This window comes from Stegodyphus dumicola, chromosome 5 (assembly GCF_044657685.1).
Source record: "Stegodyphus dumicola isolate Sdum_Otavi_A_Nest chromosome 5, ASM4465768v1".
In the NCBI taxonomy this organism is placed as follows: domain Eukaryota; kingdom Metazoa; phylum Arthropoda; class Arachnida; order Araneae; family Eresidae; genus Stegodyphus; species Stegodyphus dumicola.
The window spans coordinates 20,711,973-20,734,279 of NC_140772.1; the positions used below are offsets into that span (position 1 = coordinate 20,711,973).

Genomic DNA, 22,307 nt, shown 5'->3' on the forward strand with positions numbered 1-22,307 from the left:
GGAGTCGGTCATTTTCCCTACTGACTCTACAGCCCTGCTTTTAACAACTATCAATTTTTATGAATTCAGGACCTGAAATACTGTACATGCTCTATATATTTTAGAATCCTTTTTGATGACCAAAAACTTTGATGATGCATTGTGCATGTCCACTTCATTTATGTGGTCGTAAAAATGAAAATACTTCAAGTGTAAGAACATCTTTGTTTGATGTATGCTGATATGAAATTTTTACTCTGAGAAAATTTCTGCTGCTGTTGTATAAAATAAAAAAAAAAGGCTGATATTTTCTAGGAATTTTTTTTATATATTTCTAAACAAAACACCAAAATCCTAAAATACAATAAAATACATATAGTAATATATACAGAAAATTACAGACAGCATTTGGTTTCAGCAAGCTGAAAGCCCAATTATTTTATGATTCCTTCTATTGCATAGAGCTGAAAGAAACATTCCCTGCTTTCTTTTTCACTTTCCCTTGTCTCAGAACCATTGAATGCATGGATGGTGATTGCGAAAGGTTTTTACTTTGATTCATTGAAGATTTGTCCAGTATGGAAGAACCATCAGATGATTCTAGAATGGGGTGCAACCTACTGAGAGGAAAGAACAAACAAATTTTCAAAAGCTAAAAAAGTGTGCATATTTGTAGATTTCAAATTATAATACTAGCACATTTATATTATCATGCCAAGCCCATCACATCTGAAATATTCAATGATACCATGGATCTAATGCCTTATATTCTTCCAATACATCATGACTATTTTCAAAAACTTTTTCACAATGATAAAAATTAAAAATGGCAATATTAATATATTGTTATTAAAGTAATTTAAATGGCATTATCTACAGAAAAATTGGGGAAGGGCCTTTTTTGACATATTTAATAAAAATTTTATAAAGAATTGGGATGATTCAATAGAAATCCCATATTTCATAAATGTACGATTTTCACATTTTGCTGATTCTGAAAGTGGTGTAAGTCCATTTGTATATATCAAAAGTATAAATTCCTCTTAATTAATACTTTAAAAATGATCAAATTACAAATTTAAATCAATTTAATATTTATAAAACATAAAATGAGCATATTAACATATAGTAATATTTTTCAAACCATTCAGATACAAACTCTTAAATATCTACATATAATATAAAATGGACTTGCACCACTTTCAAAGAAAACACCAAATTAAGTATAAAACCTAGTAATAGCTAGACTTTTCTTTCCCAGCTTCATGCTATACTTTTCTTTTCTTCAATCTGCTTTAACCCTTTGCAGCACCACATAAAAATTTCCTTCTGTACGCACAGAAAAATTGAATGAAAAAGGATTTATAGGTTGCTCTGAACCTTCTTTATTTATAGTAGATGGCAGCTCAACACAAACCGGTTCATATATTTTAGCCAAGCTTAGTTTTTTAAGACCCTTATATTTCAAAGAAATCTTCCAGATAATTTTTTTAAAGGGTTTAAAAGGAACTGTTTGAAAAGAAATTTCTATTTTATTATTATTATTATTATTATTATTATTATTATTTATTTATTTTTAAGTATCTTCTTATTCTATATTAGTTTTAAATGTTTAACTTGAATCTTGCCTAAAATTGAACAGCGAACCTCAGGTGTGCCCAGATGGGCTCACCGATAATCTAGGACAACTGAGAGTATGCTTTTTTTGTTTTCCGCATCTCATCAGTCAGTTCATTGACAACAGAAAGATGGGTCCACCACATCTGAGTTTCATTTCCTGTTTTTCTCTTTCTTCTTTTCTTTCTCTCCCTCCCTTGTTTTTTTTGGGGGGGAGGGGGAAAGGCGGCATTTGGTTATTAACTAACAAATTGTTGCGGTGATTTTCTGAAGGACAACGGTAATTTTATCAGTTAGCTGTTTGGTTTTTCACTAGAGCAGTTCTCTTTTTCTCGTTTGCTTTCGTTCAAAGTTTCACTAGAGCTACGTTTAATAGTTTTGAGTTGTAGACATGAATTTTATTTTATTTTATAGTTTATAGTTTCTATAGCTATAATATTAGTTTATTTTATTTATTTATTTATTTATTTTGGATTCTTAATTATTTTCCAAATGGATCGGAGAGGGCTGACCATTTCTGAAGCACTGAAAGTACTACACGAATTGCTTTGAGATAGTGAATCTGATACAGATCGCAGTACATGTGCAACACATCCAATATTGGGTTGTGCTTTTTTAAAGGTGGTGTCACTTTCTTCGAAAAGTACCACCATGAAAAAAATAAACTAAAGTGTAAATATGAAATGTAAATAATGTAAATACCATATATCCAAGTTACTTTTTTCCCATTCATAAGCATGTAATCATCACATAACCAAAAAAGAGCTTTTTAGAGGGGTGTAGAGTAGCAGGTCTCTCCGTGGCACATGCTGGGTAATGCTAAATATGCTACGGTATTCAGAATCTAGTGTTTTTTAATCATAGGCAAAATTTCGTACTTTTTTATGCGCTTCCCAGCAATGCTCGTTTCAGCACACTTTTCGAAGTTCTATTTCATCAGTGTGCCCGCTTCGGGCATACCCACATAATTAAAATGATAAGTGCTATCTTCACAAAATTTTACTTGTGTACTCCTCTAGGCCTATAGACTGCCTACCTTTTTTTTTTTTTTTTTTTTTTTTAATGTAATCAAAATTCCAACTTTAAAAGGTGGTGTGCAGGAAAGGGTTTTAATCTTTAGACCAAGGTTTGGAAATCTATTTTGTGAGTATTTGTTATGGCATTCAAATGCAAAAGATTATTGTTTTCAATTAAATACAACAATTAACAGTTCTTTAAGAAATAGTGAAACATTAAATGCATTAAAATTGGCAAAATTATGGAAAAAGAGCACAGTTTTGTCTTTGGTAGTTGAATTTTAAGTGTAAAAGTTTCCACATGGTACTTAATTTTTGATGGAATATCACAGAAATCACAAATAATCTTAGATTCTCAAACTAGCTGGTGTGTCACAACTGCTCAGCTTAAAACAAATTTCAAAATGTTACACTGAAATCTGAATATAGCTCACAAATTTATATGTATTTTTCATTTTTTCAAATTTTTAAAAGTTAACTCTTGTTTGAGGAGTTACACTGCAATGCAAAATTTTCAACTTGCAAATTTCTTCCGTTTCATTCATTTTGTTGGAAGAAATAATGTAACACCAAATTGAAATAGACGCTTGATGCTTGAAAACACAAGGTAACCCAAAACTTCCTTGCCATTTGTGACTTTCAGAAACAGACACACATAAAGTTATATCTTAAAGTAATCTCCATCAGCATCCAGCAAACTCTGCCAGCATTTTTGCACCAGTGCTATGCTCTGGCGATAAAACTCAGCAGTCTTGGATGCAATCCATGTTTGTATGCCACAGGTCTGCTTCGCTGTCAAAGGATTCTCCACAGAGGTGCTTTTTCGCTGAATAAGTAGGTGGTAATTTGTCGGCATTAGGTTCAGCAAGCAAAGAATCGTCCAGCCAAGTGACTGAATTGTATCCCTGGTTGACTTTGTCATGTGCTTACTAAGTCCCATTATTATAGAGGTACAGCACACCCTTGCAATTAATAGTCTGGGTACTTCTGCTTCAATGCCTGCTGCACCTATTGTAATTGCTGTGAGTACAGGTCTTTAATGATGCTGTGATGTGGTTGCAGTAGCTTACACAACATAGCAACTAGTCCAACAAGACACAGAGCATGATCTTGCATAGGTACTGAGGTAATCTTAAGATGTGGCGTGCATGGTGACAACCAGTTTTTAGTACGTTTGGAAGTGTCAAATAGGGCTCATTTTTCACTACTCATGAGCATTCAAATATGAATGTGCTGTAGTACTGAGACAGTAATAAGAGATAAATTGTCACTCGTGGTCCCTTGTGGGCTACTGACAATGTTGCTTAACTTGTCCATTTTCCCTATGTGATACAAGTTAAATCTGACCATTCTCTCAGGAACTTCAAAGTATTTGGCAGGTCCACCATCCGTTTGACTATGGCTGCCTTTAGGGCCTCATCATCCAACAATCACCACCTACTCCGAGGGTCATTACAAAGGCTTAGATCTCTCAAACTGAACTTCTGAAATTAATACCTACCTGTGTGTTAGTTCCCAGCACCTTCCTTAATTCCTTACATATTTGATGACTTGATGCAGCTGTTGATAAGCCCACCCTAAAGTCATACAACAAACAGCCATGATGAGCTGCCTCAATACCTCTACACTAACCCTCCATTGTTTTCCAGATTGAGTTAGTTTGTTTCCGCTCTGCGAGTGCTTCATAAAATGGGATATCAAAAACACAAATATCTTTTTAGTTATCTTATAAATACTGCAATGCTGGAGAATAAATAACCAACTCGAATTAACTCTCCCCCCAGTAATATCTTGAAAAGAGAAAAGTTTGATATTTTTAGTTAATGTTTTTTATTTATTTATTTATTTATTTATTATTTGTGTGCGTGTAAATAAAATGAAGCAATTAAAAAAGTAATTTTATGTGGATTTTTTAATAATATCTTGCAGTAAGTGTTAAATTACTATCACTATTACCAATAAAAAGTGCTCCTATAATAAGTTGAAGCCAAAATCTCTAACTCTACATCTTGTGTACAATACCATCTACATGTACATTATCTAAAAATAATGACAAAGTTTTATAGTTATATATATATAGCAAATATTTTTCTTTGTTTTTCCCATAAATTTTGTCCAAACACAATAATGCATTATTTAAAATTTGTTTAACCCTCTGACTGCTGAATTCGTGGACCGAAATCACTTAAAAAATTGTGCAATTCCACATGTTTTGTTTGTTTTCCACAATTGCCACATGTTTTTATAGCATTTCAAAGCAAGTAGACAATGTATACTATTTTTGTCAATAACAGAAATGAGGCCCAATGGGGGGGGGATAAATAATTTCACTAATTCAGAAATTCAAAATGTCAAAGAAATTAGCTGCTAAAATATGTTAACATACTCTGTCTGGTGATGTAACACTGCTTGATGACTTTCCAGAATTAAGAAATGCTGCTAAATTAACTTGGGTTACCTAAAGTAATTTAGCAGCCTAATTATCCAAAACAGTTATGCTGAATTAGTTTGGATGCACATGTTTCATACAATAATTTTATGAAAATATTCACTTTGAATATTTATGCAAAATTATATTCATAATTAAAAATTATTTTGTTATATGATAAGTAATGAAGAAAATTCATTACTTGGTTTTCTTTGCTATGGCTTTCTTCTTTATTGATTTTGCCAGCTTTGTAGCAGTTAAAGCTTTGGATTCTGGTGCTTTCTCTTGCATAATTTTTTCTAATATGGCATCCACAGGAGGTTTCTTCTCTTGGAAGGAAACATTAGATGCAGTTGATGAAAAAGAACTCTCCATTGATTCACTTAATCTCTTCTGCCGCAGTCTTCCTCTCGTCAGAGGAGGCGAGAACATAAATGTGGGCACGGGGTGATCCGGTGGCGAAGACAATGCTTCAAGGACTAGAATTACAAACAAATATAACTGTATCAAATTACAGATTTCAAATGCTTTCTGGAAACAATATTTATCCCCATTAAATAGTAACCTACAGCAAAGCAGTACACAAATCATCATTATCTCCAGAAATATGTAATATGTGGTGAAAGAAACATTATTCATTAACTACAGTAATCGTACAAAGTTTATAAAAAGTATCTATTAGATACATTACAAATTACACCAATAACATTTAATGATAAAAGTAAAAAAAATGGTATCAATTATTAAAAAGCAGATATATTGCTTTCAAATCATTCAGTTTGTTAAGCAATCAATAGTTTTGATTATTTTTTTAATTTATTTTGATAACTTTAATTTAAAAGACCTTATGCTATGTAAAATGAATTGAGAGAAATTCTGGTTGTTGTTTATACTAGTACTTAATTTTTAAGAAGTACTTAATTTTTAAGAAGAACTTAATTTTATAGAAGTACTTAATTTTTAAGATTCATACTTCATTTCTTGTTAAATATGTTTCAGAGTTTATATCTGAACAATGAGAAGGTATTTTGATTATTTTAGAACAACTGCTACAACTAGTTTTCACAAATTCACAACACTAAACTTATTGTACAATTGTCTTGTCAGAAATTTAAATTATTTTTAAGATAACATTCTGTGCTCATAATTTAAAACTTTATCTTTTAAAAATACATCTATATTGATCCACAGTATCATTAACAATGCAAAGATAATGGTTTCCACTACTAACATACACTAGCTCTTCTTTCTACATGTTCCATTAGCATTTCCTAATTTTGTCTTGTAGTCCTAATTTTGAAATTCTGACTTGGGTCAGTGGTCTCAAACTGGCACCCCCAGACAATATTTTATGGCCCATGAAGACATTTTATTATTATTTAGACATTTTGTTGAAAATATGGTGCCGTACAGATTTCAAGATTTTAATTATTTGAAGTCCAAGGTCATATTATTTTCATTTCCATTAAAAAGAAACATGAATAATGCACCAGAAAATCTATAAATGGAGCTAATTAATTTATAATGTGATATAAATCTTATTCAAAGATTTGAAGATAGAGATTTTATTTATTAACTTATTCATATTTTTCAAGACTAATTAATAATTAATTTTTGCACTAAGAATAACTGCTTTGTTTGAGAATATATTTATTTGTGAAAAGCCTTTTTTCACAGTTGAAAATTAATTCAAAAAGAACTGGATTTACTGATAAGCACCTACAATCTATCATAAAGATAATTTTTAGTAATTTCTCTCCAAGGTTACAAATTATCAGAATCAAAACACTATCATGCTATAGTAAGAAATAAAGGAATTAATAATTTGTGTTAAAATAATACACCAAATATTGATTACTGAAGATGCGGAAGCCAACAAGAATGAGTGTAATAAGCATAATATTCACACATTTACAGACTAAAGCAACAAGAATGAGCGTACTATTCACGCATTTGCAGACTAAGGCAACAAGAATGAATGTACTATTCATGCATTTGCAGACTACATTTGTATGAACAAGAATCAATGTAATATTCATACATTTGTTAAAATATTAGACCATTCTTATTGCCTTAACATTTTCAGTAAGATGATTATTATTTACATATAAACATATGTATTTTTATTAATGCATTAAAGAAAAATGTAAGAAATAAAAGAAAAAAGGACTGGGTTGCTATTACTTACAGTCAAGTATTGTCTCTCTTAGTAAAATTTTTTTGAAAACCTAAAAAGGTTTCATAATTAAAGTTTAAATTAAAGTAAGTTATTTAATTATTAATTAAACACCTTAGAATGGTCGAAGTGGCATCACACAATTTTTGGAATAGAGAATAATATATTTAATGTTTGGCAATGCTATTTTTATTTCATATTTTGTAAAACTTAAACATTTTTTTATTAAGAAACCCTACGATTTGAGAGCGAGCAGTGGCAAAAACTTCTCAAAATAAAGCAGATTTTTATCTCCAGCATGCAAGACTGTCACCACTCAGAAAAATGAGGGAGGAAATTAGCATTTTCAGAGTTTTTAATTAACGTCTTGGTAAAGAAAGTGTTAAAAAGATAAGAATGGTCGAAATAGCTTTCCACAAATTTCTGGAACCCAAGGAGTACCTCTCTCGAAACTCAACTCTCCACAATTGTGGAGGAGATTATGCCACAAACAAACAAAAAGGAAGGCAGATTTTAATAGTATAAATTTTTAAAAACACTTAAAAGTATTATTCAAACTAAAAATGAACTCTACAAAAATTAATATAAATTTTTGAAAACAAATAGTCTATATCTACATGACATATATTTAAACACAGAGAAGTTCAGTAGCCAAAAAGAAAAAAGGGAAAGAGGAAGATAATCACTTTCGGGTCCAGCTGGAGAATGTGGCTCAGCAAAGGAAAATTCTGTCTTCTTAGAAATTTTATCTACATAGGGAGGGAGAAAAATTAAATAAAATAAACAATTATAATTTATCTTCATAATAAGAAATAATTTTCAAGACTCAGTTAATACCAGTCAAGGTTAATCAGCTTTTATCCATAACTATTTCCTTACATGTTATAGGCTGATATATGCCCTTTACATCAGTTTTGTAAAGCTCAAGGAAAGTACTCAATAAAATTATGTTTCAATTAAATCAAGTATGTTCTTTTGGTAGGCAACAGGCAACCACATTTTCTACAACATATTACTCTCAACAACATTAAAAACCAAATAACACATATCAGAAACGATTATTTTAATGAAACAGGGTGATATATGCTGGCAAAAAATGACTGCTAGTTTTGATAGCTTTGTTTGTAAAATTCAGTCTTAAAACTTCTACACTGTGTATCTTTAAATTAATCTTTTGCTAAGGAAACGCTGAGGTAAACATGCCGTTTCTCCGCCATCGAAGCCAATATCAACAGCTGTCAGAGTTCGAGAGGGGAAGAATCATCAGGATGATGGAAGTTGGGTGGTCAGCTCAGTGAAGAGGAGATGTTGGAACCAGTGGACAGAAAGACGTCATTTATATGGCAATCAGGCTCAGGATGCCCTCAACAGACCAGTCGTCGAGTAGACCAACACATCGTACGACAAGCAGATGTAGAGCCAACAGCCTCATTGGCCGCTATCCAGACACAGGCAGCAGCTTCATTACGGGTCCCTGTGTCTTTCTGAACCATCGCAAAGCAACTGGTTCAAGGATATCTGGTATTGTGGTGCCCATTAAAACACCAACATCTCAGTTTGGAGTGGTGTCACACATGACAGGATTGGATTTTAACGGAATGGAACAAGATCCTCTTCAGCGACAAATCTAGATTCAATTTGACTAGTGATGACAATCGTGTTCGTGTGTAGAGGCTCATGGTGAAAACCTCAATCCTTTCTTCGCTTTACAGTGACACACCGTTCCTGCAGTTGGTGTGATGGTATGGGATGCCACTGCTTACGATACAAGGTCACCCGTAATAATGATTTATGGCACAGTGACAGACCAGCAGTACGATCATGACATCCTTACGCTACATGTGTTGCCATTCATGGCATGGCTCCCAGGAGCCTGTTTTCAACAAGACAATGCTCGGACACACACAGCACGGATCTCACAAGACTGCCTCCACCACATTAGCACCCTTACCTGGCCTGCTCGATCTCCAGATTTGTCATCAATCGAGCATATCTGGGATCATTTGGCATGGCAAGTTGGACAGTCTACGAGATTGTCTGAACTAGAAGCACATTTACAGCAACTGTGGAACGAGATGTCTCAGGACACCATATGGAACTTGCATGCCTCAATGCCCACTCATATTGCATCGTGCATTTGCGCTAGAGGTGGTCTAACAGAGTACTAAAACATCCGTTGATGTGTACTTTTTTCTGCAATAAATGATCTTTTTTTCTTTGATTTTCTAATCACTTACTTATATCAAAGTAGTACTTACATATGTAAAATTTCGCTTCATTCTGACAACTTTTTCTTGGTGCACAAATTTTTATGGCAATGAGTATACTTTTACATTACAAAAATCCTGAATAGAAAACAAAGCTTTGATTTATCAAAGTACTTTTAAATACGATGAAAATAAAATTACCATTTAATACATCTACTATTGCACAGACAAATTTAGCAATGTAAACCAGTAAAAAAGGGGGGGAACAGTTTTACATCTCCCATTCTACAATTGACGAAATTCAACTTGCATTTTTCATGTCTCGAAAGTGAGTCTTAAATTACCTTCACAGAATTTTTCTCTTTTGTGGCAAGAATAATTCACTTGGCGAACTTCTCGGTTTACAACAACTTATTTCAAATTATCTTTCATTCTTCTTAAATAAAAAAAAAAAAGAGAATGTTCTTTTCTGTCTTGCATATACTTTTACTTCATATTATTTTTAATCTCTAGTGCTATTTTTACTCTCCCTCTCTCTTTCTTTTTTTATATATATAGATATATATTTGAGTTGTGTGATAGAATCATAGTGCTTAAAAGTTATTTTAAAAATTGCTATTTACTCATTCCCATCGTGTAATTGAAGCCTTCCCATTGTGTAATTTGATTTTATTTATTTGAATAGCATTTCTTTGGAAAGAATACTTTGTGACCAAGTATTCATCACGAAAGCTTTGAATTCTGTACTAAAAGAGAACATTCCATAAAGCACATATAATACATCTTTCAATGGACTGTTAAAAGATATAAAAATGGGAAAGTTGTATTAGCTACATTTTAATTTAAAATGATATGCATCCAAGCAATTTTCTATGGTTTTATGAATGTCGTTGCTTTTTGCGACACAATTTTATCATCCTGCATCTAGTTAGTTAAAATATTATCCAGATTTTTGAACAAGTTTTAAAATTTTTCATTTTTTAAATTGCAAGAATCAAATAACATAAAATTTAAAAAAAGATTAAATTTTATGCAAATAAATCAAAACAAATAAATAAATATTTTTTTCTTAATGCCTTAAATTTTTCCTCTTAATAGTTTATTTTCTCAAGGAAAAAATTCAGTAATTGATCAGAGTAAAAGAGTGAAGCAATTTTGTCTATGATATTGATCATCTTTAGAAGCTACGGATTTTTAAAGGCACAAGATGAAAGAATAGACTAGTTCAACATTGAAAACAACATTTCAACATTTTTCAGCTAAAATCCATACATTGTTTTTGGATAAATTCATGAATTTTCAATAAATTCAGCTGAGATGTCTATCAGTTCTCCATTTATATCATATGACACTTAATGACATAACTTAAATTTATACAGTTCTTTAATGAAAAACAGTCACTCTTCATGTTATTTCTTCTGTATTTTTCATTGGTATAGCCCCATTCACTGGAATGTTTGATATGCTGAGTGAAAACCTCAGCAAAACATTATTTGAACCTCCAGATATTTCTCCTTGAACATGCAGTTTCTCTTCAACTGATGCTCTTTCTTCCAATTTATTTCTTTCAGAAACATTAGCTTTCAATGTTCACACATGCAGTTCAGTTCTTTCTATAGTTATATTTCTACAAATTTTGTATACATATAAAACTTTAATTCATTTAGTTACATCTTTCAGGAAGACTGCTTTTCATTTTCTAGACTTAACTGCAAATTAAACCGGGACGACAACAATTGAGTTGAAACATGCTTACCAAATGACAGAGGAATAAAGCCTTTACAAGATTTTGGTCAACAGAATCTTTCACTTACCCAGTCTCACTTAGTGCTCTGATATTGATATTGTGTGCAAATATTCTAAATCATATAATTTTGATAAATCTGATGATCAGTAAATGGCATATTAAAGAGCATATTTTTTAATTATCTGCAATAATATAAGGGGGGAACTAAATATTTAAAACATTATTTGTAAGAAGGTTAATATAAAATTATTATTTCATATGTTTTAACTAAAAGACAAGATATGATAAAAGCCATCAAATTCTTACACTTAGTTTATATTGTTAAATATTCAGCTTAAAATTACATACTATGATATAGGTATATTGTGAATAAATTTTCACTTTTATGAGAAAAAGTGAATAACTAATTCAAATATAGTCAAGTTTCAATAAGATAACGCCCCTCAAAAAACAAATATTACAAATTTGACTTTGAATTAGTATTAATTTGAAATAAGTATGTTTAAAGGGGATTCTTCCATAACACCAAACATAGTAGCACACAAGGGTAAACACCAAACATGGTGACCGTTTTTATTTGGCAAGATTTCACTTTGGTTGTGGCTTCCAGCTGAGTCTTTTCGCATTACAAACACACAGCTTCATTTTGTTGATAGCCACTCCCCCCCTATAAAAAAATTTGCAAATGTTATTTAGACTGAACTCTAATTTCTTATTCTGAAAGAAGGAATCAAATGTGTTTAATAAAAAGAGATATTAAATAACTATGTGCCAAATTTAATTAAAATTGAAGCGCTAAAATTTTCAGGCTTAATTTTTTAAAAACTATATGGACAATTTTTATGAAACTTCGAACTTTGACATAATTTAATGGGTGACCAGACAAAAGCCCACTGGACGAAACAGCACGCGACAAAAGCCCACAGAAAAAACCCCACTGTGATAATTGCCCACGCAACAAATGCCCACACCCATAAAAGAGCACATTGATAAAAACCCACGCAGATAAAAGCCCACATTGATAAAAGCTCACACGGATAAAAACCCACACCGAGGTATATGCCGTTGAAATTACACACCGGTGAAATTAATATTTTTCCTCAGTTTCCCCTCCCCCCCCCAGTTATATAAAGCAGATTCATGAAAAAGATAACAAAAATTAATTTAATTAAATTAATAACAAATAATTGAACAATAAATTTAAGTAACGGAACACATTTTATTTGGAGTTGTGACTGAATTAAAACGTTTTATGTATATAGAAAAGAGAATCAATCAAAATAAAATTAACGTAATTAAAAACATACACATGTATGTGTAACTTTGTTATAATATTTACGTAACAAAGGGAAGTGTCCCTCGTATAAGTCCGAAAAGGGACGTGAAAGCGAATGCTGGCTACACCGCTACTCTTAATTCTGTAAAATTATAAGGCGCATAAAATGCATGTTAATTTTCATTATGTACAGAAAATTATTTAACAGTTCAGAAAATTTGTGTATAATGAATTTAGTGTGGAGAATCAAAGCCTAACTTTTATTTCAACAAAGGAGATAAAAGTACCCTATTCTATTATGATTAAGAAAATATATGTGTGCGCTATCAGAAATACTGTTTTTATAGTGAATTAAAAGCACGGTTTGAAGAATTTTGTTAAATTCAGTGACTTACCAGTAAGATCAATGGTTTTTCACATGATCGGATGTAAACATTTTGTAACTGCGTGGTAAATATACCTATAAATGTATATATTTTCTTTTTCTACAATATTTCAGAGTCCTAAATATGTGAAAAAAATACATTTTTAAACAACATTTCATTCTGAATGGAATTAAATACTGTGTTTTTCCCAGAACAGTTTGATCATAATAGTTTAATTTGAATGAAATATTATAACAACATTTCGCTAATTACATTAGAAAAACATTTTACGGTAATTCGATTTTTCTTCAGTTAAGAATTACAAAAATTTAGAAGTTTATTGCACTATTAATATTAAAGTTAAGCATTATTTCCTTTCTATTTACAGAGTTCTTCCTAAAATACTTTCTTAATTAAGAGATGATTTTTTAGCTTTTGAGGTATTTTTAAATAGAAAGTCTGAGTCAATTTATAATTAATGCTCTATTCGGTTCATTTCAAATAAGAGTATCTTTTATTTTAATATTGAAATACGTTAAATATTGGTGCCGATTTCTATGCACTTAACTTTCTATGAATATTTATGAAAGGGAATAAAAAATTATTATTTTTTAAATATTATTTAAAATTTGTAACTGACTTATTACAAAATGTAAGGAAATAATCCTTTTAATACTTATCAGACTCTTACTTTTAATTACGAAAATACATATTCTAAAACTCTTCTTTACTAAGTACACATATCATAGAACTTGCTTTACAGTACCTTTTAACAGATTGCTTGAGTAAGAACAATTCTTGCTTAAATAGTTTTATAAGGGTATTTGTCAACAGAATTTCAATCTATGTTTACAATTTAATGTTAAGGTTATCATATATTTAGATAAAATTTATAATCATTATAAATTTAGATATATTTAATAACTAGATTTCATCACAGTAACCTTTACAGGAGTTTATGAATGAATAAATCCTTCATTTCCAAATACATTTATAAATAATTTATTAAATATTTACGTATTTTATTGAAGGCAGATACATGCTTTTTGCAAGCATATGCATAAATACCCATACATATTTCATATGACAATGAACCTCGAATTTCCGGGAAGAAAAGAAACAATCTGGAATCAATAAGAACAACATTGATGATCGTACCTCCTTTGGGCCCACCAGCGGCCGAGCGGTAAAGTCGTTCAACACTGATAGTTCGGTCCGAGGTTCGAATCCCACGAACGGGCTGGCTGCATGGGCGTTTTCATGGTTTTCCCCATGTGTAACGTGTATACGAGCAAGTTTCCCTTAAAAAGTCCTCCACAAAGGCATCCCTTCCCTTAGGCAGATAGCCCTTGAGGCTTTACCATAATCACACACACACGCGTACCTCCTTTGGTACAATACACAAATGTTTTCACCTGTGTTGATAACCTTAAATTCAATTCTTATCGCAAATGTATCCGTCTTCTGTTCCACGCATCTGTGTAAAATTGTATACAATTTTACTTAAATTCGTGGTTATAAATCAAGGAAAAGTTAACTTATTAGCATATCCGTTTTCCTATTTATTAATTTTTGCGAGGATTGCAGCATTTCATTTTTTAGTTAACCCAAAGTGATTATTTTTCAGTTATATACTAAAAATAAAAAGATGAGTTTAAAATGAGCAACCATTAAGTCTCTCCTCTAAAAAATTTTAAAAAGTATATGTTACACTAATATGTTGATGACCAAAAAGTGTATTTTATTTAAAACATTTTGGTCTTTGGAATATAAAATAAAAGTAGCGAATATTCTATCAAGGGTATCGAAAGACGTATACAATTTTAAAGAGACCATAAGGTATTTTTCATTATTTACGCATAATATTTTTGCTAAAATATGAAATTTTGTAGTTCAACAGCTTAGAATTTCATAAAAAAATTCATAAAATTAGAATTTCATAAAAAAATTCATAATCAAAACCGCTGTTGTAATTTATCGAAAAAACACCAAGATGTGATTTTTGTGTAAATGTCAGTAAACTAGTCTATACAAATTGCTACTATCCATCACACAATGAATTTTTCTTTTATGCGGAAGTTTTTTTATTTGTATGAAACTGTCATGGTGGAAATACTATCTAAGTGCCGTCAAGGGAGCTTTTAGATGTAAACAAAAAACGCCCCATCTGAAACCAACCTTTGAAAATAAATCTCAGAAAAAGTTTAAACGTCGGAAAAAATAAATAATTATTTAGATAAATATAAAATGCAGTAAAAGCTGTACATTAAGAAAACGTCAGTCATGCAGTTATCATTTGGTGTGGTTTGGTTTATTAAGATTACGGCAAAGCACACTAGGGCTATCTGCCTAAAGGGAAGGATGCGTTCGTGGAGGACTTTCTAAGGGAAACTGGCTCGTATACACGTTACACATGGGGAAAACCATGAAAACGGCCATTCAGCCAGCCCGTTTGTGGGATTCGAACCTTGGACCGAACTACCAGTGTTGAGCGATTTTACCGCTCGGCCGCTGGTGGGCTCCATGCAGTTATCAGGCTTTCATGTTGGTAACGAGGTTCACCAGCAGCCAAGCGATAAAAACGCTGAACACAGGTAGTTCGGTCCAGGGCTCGAATCCCAGTGAAAGGGCTGACTGCCTGGGCACTTTCATGGTTCTCCCTATGTGTCACATGTATAAGAGCCAGTTTCCTTTAAAACGTTCTCCGTGAAGGCCTCCCTTCTCTGGCTTAGTGCTATTTTGTCTTTTCATGCACAGTTCGAAATAGTGCTGTTTCATCCACTGCCGTCTCCCGCCTATTCTCTCTTTCCTATTTCATTTGTCGTTCGAAAAGTCACTTTACAATTAAGCGAACACAAGTTTTTGTCTTCAGACGAGATGACCTGACTTACCTTTTGAGTTCTTTCTACTCTGATCTGACTTGAAGTTTGAGTTCTAATATTTATTAAATATTTGAGGTAAATTTATTCTGAGCAGAATAATGAATTTCAGGCATGTTCAAGAGGTATGTATTTGAATCTAGTTCCATTTTTGTTATACAGTGTCTATTTTTTTAATTTCACATACTTCTAAAGTAATAGAACCCCTTTCCACTGCTTTGACAGAAAATAAAAATGTAGCAAGTGTATAACTAAGATTAATATACTACATTCCGTAAGGAATTATAAGCCAAATAAAATAAAAACATCTGCCCTGAAGATAAGGATAGTGCTGACAGATCAACTTCCAATTTGCAGCGTTAAAGATAAACAAAGTTTAGATAAACAAACGTTAAAGTTTAGATAAACAAAGGATATGCCTTTATCCATTTTTTGCAGCAATTCCACTTTTTGCTTAACGGACTTCGAAACATACTTTTGCTTTGTAGATCCTTTACATATTTGTAAATATATATCAGAAATTCTATTTGACATAATCGAAAGTTCAAGCTTACTTTCATAAAATTGCTCTAACAATCTGCAAAAAATTATAAGCCATATCCAATTCGAAGATTAAGGAACAACGCAATCTGCAACATTAACTGAAATAGATAATTAGGTAATTTTAGCTTAGCTTATACCGTCCGTTATACATTAAACGCGAATTCGTAAACGTATTTTGCGCAGACACACACGCATATTCGCAACCGTAAAGGTCTTATGCGCATGCATCAATGCGATGCATGTGCAGAAAGTTTGTAGCTTTGAGGTCCAGATTACGGGTGTCCAAATTAACGACTTTTGACTGCAATTTGAAATAAATCACATTTCATAATACGAAGAGTCAATACTTGTATAGCTAATTGCTTTAAATTTTTGTAAACTTTTGGATATTTTTCATTTTTTATATCATTGTGTTTAATAGTATTTGGATAAAACGTTGATGTCACTGTAAGTTTGCTAATCTACGCAAATATTTTAGTTTGCTTTCTTCCTGTTCATATTTTCGAACAGAAGTCGCAACCAAATCATGAAGTTGCTCATATCTTCTTTTTTTTTACTTCCAAACGACCTGCTTGCGCATCGGAAAGTGTTAATCTCTGAGAAGCCAAGTCTCTCTGCAGTCCATCAAACAAAAACCATATACTTGGATGACTGCAGTGAAACAAAGAATTTAGAGAATTGTGGAAACCTTCGCATCAATTGGTAGTTTTGGGAGATCTCTCAAGAGCTGCGTCGTAGTGGTTCCATAACCCCATTGGAAACTGGGGTTCTCTGCCTGCTGCATCCTCGATATATGTTGAAAAGAAGTACATTAGCACTTCGTTATAACTGTCTGCGTCCGGAAACGTATTTGAAAGTTGGTCGAAGATGCTTCTCACATCATTGATTGGAACAAAGGCTAATGCAGCAAGAGACTTTATTTTCAGTTTTACATTTATGTCAGTTTCAATAGAATCTTTAAACCAACATTATTGATTTTTCTTATGAGACTTTGACACAAATGAAAATAGCAGCCTTTCACCTCAGCCTCAGGAAAAGCAATCTTCACTGCAGTAATGGCAGCTTTCTCGAAATTCACAAGTAGTTTTTGAGGCATCATGTTTGGAAGTAAAACCTTCATGATTTCAAACATTCTGTTATACATGTCTAAATCCTTCTTTTTCAATAAAATATAAACACAAGGTGGGTAGGAATTTCCAACCTTCGCATGCCATGTATATAATTGAAAGAACATATTTGGAACTTTATCAAAAGTTCCATCTCCATATATTGAATCTTTTTGCAACTCGCATAAAAGTTCTTTGAATCCTAAAACAAGAATTCGGTTTATGTCATCAACGCCTGAATCGTACAGCACCAAATTAATATACTTTTCAGGGATGTCAAAATTAATGTTGGATGGGTTGGGCAGATAGCCTTCTTTTCTATGATGCAACAAATTTCTTTTGAGAGAGGATTGTTTTGGAAAACAGGATAGCACATCATTGCTTAGGCCAGATAACACATTACCTATTACATTACGTGGAGTAGCACAACTGATTTCATGTCTTCTCTCATTTTGCCTCTAGCAGCATTTGCTATAACTTTTTGAGGCCAAGAATTATGACAATGTTTAGTTGGCTCTTTTATTATATTGCCATCCTTCATTTTCAGGAATGAATGGCATCTTGTTGAGCGTTGTCGTCTGCATCGCCAAGTCACCACTCCATTTATGGCACAAAAATTTAAGTAGTCAAAGCCCTGGTAAATCAATACTTCTTTGCCTTTCTGTGTTCTTGAAAATTCCATAGCTTTCACTGCAAAAAGAAAATTAATAATGAAACATTATATTTTATGTATACATATACATATAAAAGAAAAGCGTAATAAACAGAAAGTCTAGATTAATTAAAATCCAGAGATGTGCTCATTGCGTTGTCAACATCTATAAAAGTTTCGAAATTAGCGTCGAAACGAAAGTGATAGCATTGCATTGAAGTCTAATTACATTCTCAGTATGTTGAGTGTAAAATACTTTTATGTTTTTATCTGCGTAAGCACGGTGCGTTAAAGTAGATCATGAGACGTACAGTGCTTCCTTTTATAACAGGAATCTGTAAAAAATATTCATATAAATCAGTGTGGCTCAACTGGAAATTTGTTTCTGAATATAATGTCAAAAGATTTAAATGCATTAATAGATGGTTTACTCAAATTAAATGATGTTTTTGAAAATTATTTATAATACAGAAGTATTTAATGTACTGTTAAGAATTGAAAAAAATGTGTTTAATGGAGTAATATGCTCAATCGCTTTTGTGGCATGACTTTCCGGTTCAAAAAAGAAAATGTTCATTTTTAAGCTTGATATGTTGTGAAAACTATTTAGAGTAAGAAGAGTGCTAGGTAAACGCATTCTTTAGAGAAAACCTCATTTCTCATTGTCAATTATATGCTTACATTTACACGTTTTGACATAATTTTCGGAAATCACAAGTCTCCAGTCACTTTTATGAGACACTGTATATCAATTATGTATTCAAATATTTTGTGAACAATCGAATTAGTGAACTAGAATAAAATATAACTAATAATGTCATAATAAGGAATTTTAGAATCAGCTGCAATTTTCAACAGATTGATTTCAAAAATTCTATTCCTGAATTAATCCTTCTATATATTTTGATAAAAAGAATTTTTAATCTATTTTTAATGAGTCTATTAACTTTTAGGTTATTCTTCTTGAAAGTTAAATGAGAACATACCTCAATGTATACATGAGTATGAGAAACATACTAGGCAAGGGCGGCAGTTAGGGATTGGTGGCCGCATGTCAGTTCCTGCCCGTCATTAGATTCAAAAAAATATGAGAAATAATCATACATGTTTTAATAAATTTGTTCAAATTAGAGTGTGTTATTGAAATGTTTTGTTTTATTACAAATATGTGAAGGAGATGCATGCAATTATTTTATAATAATATGTATGGAGCAAAAATATAATTTAGTACTAAATTCTGAAGAAAAATGTTATGTATCATATTGCAAGCTTCGAAGTATAAATTTTACAGAAGATGGATTCTTTTACTTTAATATTTGGTTGCAGATAGCATAACATTGTCTTTTAAATGAATTTAACATAAAATTAGGAGGAGTAAAATGCAATTAAGTAATAAGTACACCAGAAACCACGCTAACGCAAGACATATCCAACATATCCAAGTAATCATTTAACCAAAGATTTAAATGCCATATCATTAGTTTAAGATATTCGTTACTGATGCTTTTGAACTGGAAATTCTAATAAACAGTTAATACGTATTTACTTATGCTATAAAAGAGGCAAAACTGTTTGTCTAAAATTGCATGAACTATATAAATGTAAATAAATAAAGTAAGATGAAAAAGAATATTTAGATATGAATAACATATCTTACTGATATAACTGGTGTAACTTAGTATAATAAATGAGAAAGATTTTAGAGGAAAAGATTAAGGAAACTGTTCATAAAAAATCTTTGAACTGGACGGGAAAAGCAGCCTAAGCAGCACATAGTCTGAAGCAAATAACAATAAATAAGGTAATAGATAAATGAATTTTTACAAATACTTGAATGTAAATAAATAAAATGAGAAAAATATAGGATAAAAATTTAAAAGAAAATTCTCAGTTGCATTGATAAAAAATTTTGTTTCTTAATTTTAAGAATATTGCTTTTTAAAATACCCCATCGTAAATTAAAGCTATTATTACATTCGTCTTAATTTATAATTAATAACGCATCTGGTAATTTCCCAATGATAATTTACACACTATGGATACACCAAATGGGAAAATAAGATCCTATTTTTAAACTTGCAGTAAAGTCCTGTAAGAACATTTAAAGAACGTAAGTTATATTTGATAAGGGTATAATTTTAATTTTAATTTTATGACAACTGTATAATTTTAACCTTTCTCTGATAGCAATCGTTTTAGAACCTTAAACTATTCCCAAATTTATAAGAATTTCTCAGTATATTAAACACAGTTATTTCTCAAGACATTAAATTCTTTTCAAGTAACATACATTAATACATCCTTTCAAATAACGTACATTAATATAGTCTTTAAAAGTTTGATATAAGAAGCTATTTTCTACACTGCTTAGCTAACTATATCTTTTAAATTTCTCAAAAGCTAGTATGTGATTTGAGTAATTTTTCAAATATAGTGAAAGCAATATGCGTTGAAATTATGTATTTTTTATTATTATATATTTTAAATTATTAAAATTAGCAGCAATATAAACACGTAAGGTAATGATAGATAAATTTATTGAAATTCAATTTTGAAATGGAAAAAGAATTAATTTTTTTAAAAAAGCAAATCAAAATAAACCTGCAAGTATTATTATGGCTAAGCTTTAAAGAAATGGTAGTGTGTATTAAGAGAAAACAGTCTGTTATGGCTGCTGTAATTTCAGACTGCATAGAACATTAAATTACGAAAAGTCTTAATTATATGTAAAGGTCAAAACCTATTATTATTCTCACAAATACAATAAAAATAATTACAAATTTTAAAAATGTGATTTCTTTATTGCTTCAGAAAATAACGTACTTATTGTTCCTTGAGTACTTTTTACACATATCAGGTTCGTACTAGAGTTAGTAATTAAAAAAAATATTTATGTTAGGTAGGAAATCATAATTGATTGTCATATAGGTGTCCACCGATAACATCGCGACAAATACATCGCGGACGAAAACGTCGCGGAGAAAACAATGCAAGGCGAAAACGTCGTGCTACAAAACATCTTGGGAGAAAACATCGTAAAGAGAAAATATCGCAGCCCTAAAAACATCGTGGTACAAAACATCGTCATCGAAAATAAAGCGGTTCAAAAACTTCGCAGTTTAAAAACATTGTCGTCGAAAATATAGTGGTAAAAAATAAAGTATCTACAAATCATCGCATGACGATAACATCGCAAACATGCTTTTTTCAGGCTTTAATAACTGTAAATGGAAATATGGTTCTCATAAGGATTTGTGGGCGCAAGATGTAAAGAAGGATAATTTTTACTTTCACAGCTTTTTATTGACTAATAAATTTTTGCTGAAAAAGTTAAATTATTGCATTAATTAATTTAAGGCAACTTATACATTATACTTTTTATGAAAAATTACCAGTAAAAACTTTATAAAAAGGATTTATTAATGACCTTTGTTAGTTAACTATGTCGGTTTAAAATTCTAGTGAGTCATACAAGTTGCATTAATTTTCTATGCTTAAGTTTCCTTCTTATTTTCTCAGCAAAAAGTTGTTAGTGAATAAAAAATATGAAAGTAAAAATTATCCTTCTTTCCATGAAAAAAGCATGTCTGCGATGTTATCATTATGCGATGATTTGTAGATACATTATTTTTTACCACAATATTTTCGACGATGATGTTTTTAAACTGCGATGTTTTTGAACCGCTTTATTTTCGACGACGATGTTTTGTACCACGATGTTTTAGGACTGCGATGTTTTCTCTTTGCGATATTTTCTCCCACGATGTTTTGTAGCATGACGTTTTCGCCTTGCGTTGTTTTCTCCGCGGCGTTTTCGTCCTCGATGTATTTGTCGCGATGCTTTCAGCTGTAACCATCATATATTATGTTTACATCTCAAGAAATTATTTGCTTCTTTATTTAAAGTTTCCCAATACTTCACTGATTCAAAGATTTTTAATGTTAATTACTTTCACTTATATCTATTATCAAAATCATTTCAGAGAAGTTCAAATCAACACTGATAAAACAAATTAGATAAAATATATTTTGTGTTTTGGATTTGCTGAGAATTTTGTCTATTTTCTTGTATTACTTTTTACAACTTTTATTTCAGTAAAATGTCTTTATGATACTTAGCAAGTAATTGCAAATACATTCTAAATGAATAAATCTATATGAAAGAATAAAAAATCACTTACCTCAGGTTTTATTAAAAGCGAGTACAAATCTTAGGGAGAAGTAATTTAGTGCTGGCTACAAAAGCTAAAACTCTCAACTAATATTCGAACGTCAGTTACTCTTGAGATCTGAGAATAAATGTGGTTAACATTATT

At 31.2% G+C, this 22,307-nt stretch overlaps 1 protein-coding gene across 2 annotated transcripts in view; it reads right to left on the bottom strand.

Moving 5' to 3' along the window:
- Positions 1-286: 286 nt before the first annotated feature.
- The window catches only part of Elys (AT hook containing transcription factor 1 homolog), a 195,608-nt gene continuing 173,587 nt past the window's right edge, over positions 287-22,307 (bottom strand). The window contains exons 36-38 of one of the 2 annotated variants that reach the window (XM_035351721.2): positions 7,903-7,965; positions 5,243-5,519; positions 287-596 (exon numbers count right to left, since the gene is read on the bottom strand). In XM_035351721.2, the coding sequence (XP_035207612.1) occupies positions 431-596; positions 5,243-5,519; positions 7,903-7,965 (506 nt within the window). In that variant the 3' untranslated portion in view covers positions 287-430. Of the gene's footprint in view, positions 600-5,242; positions 5,520-7,902; positions 7,966-22,307 lie in introns of both variants that reach the window. The other variant, XM_035351713.2, reaches the window with a different exon arrangement.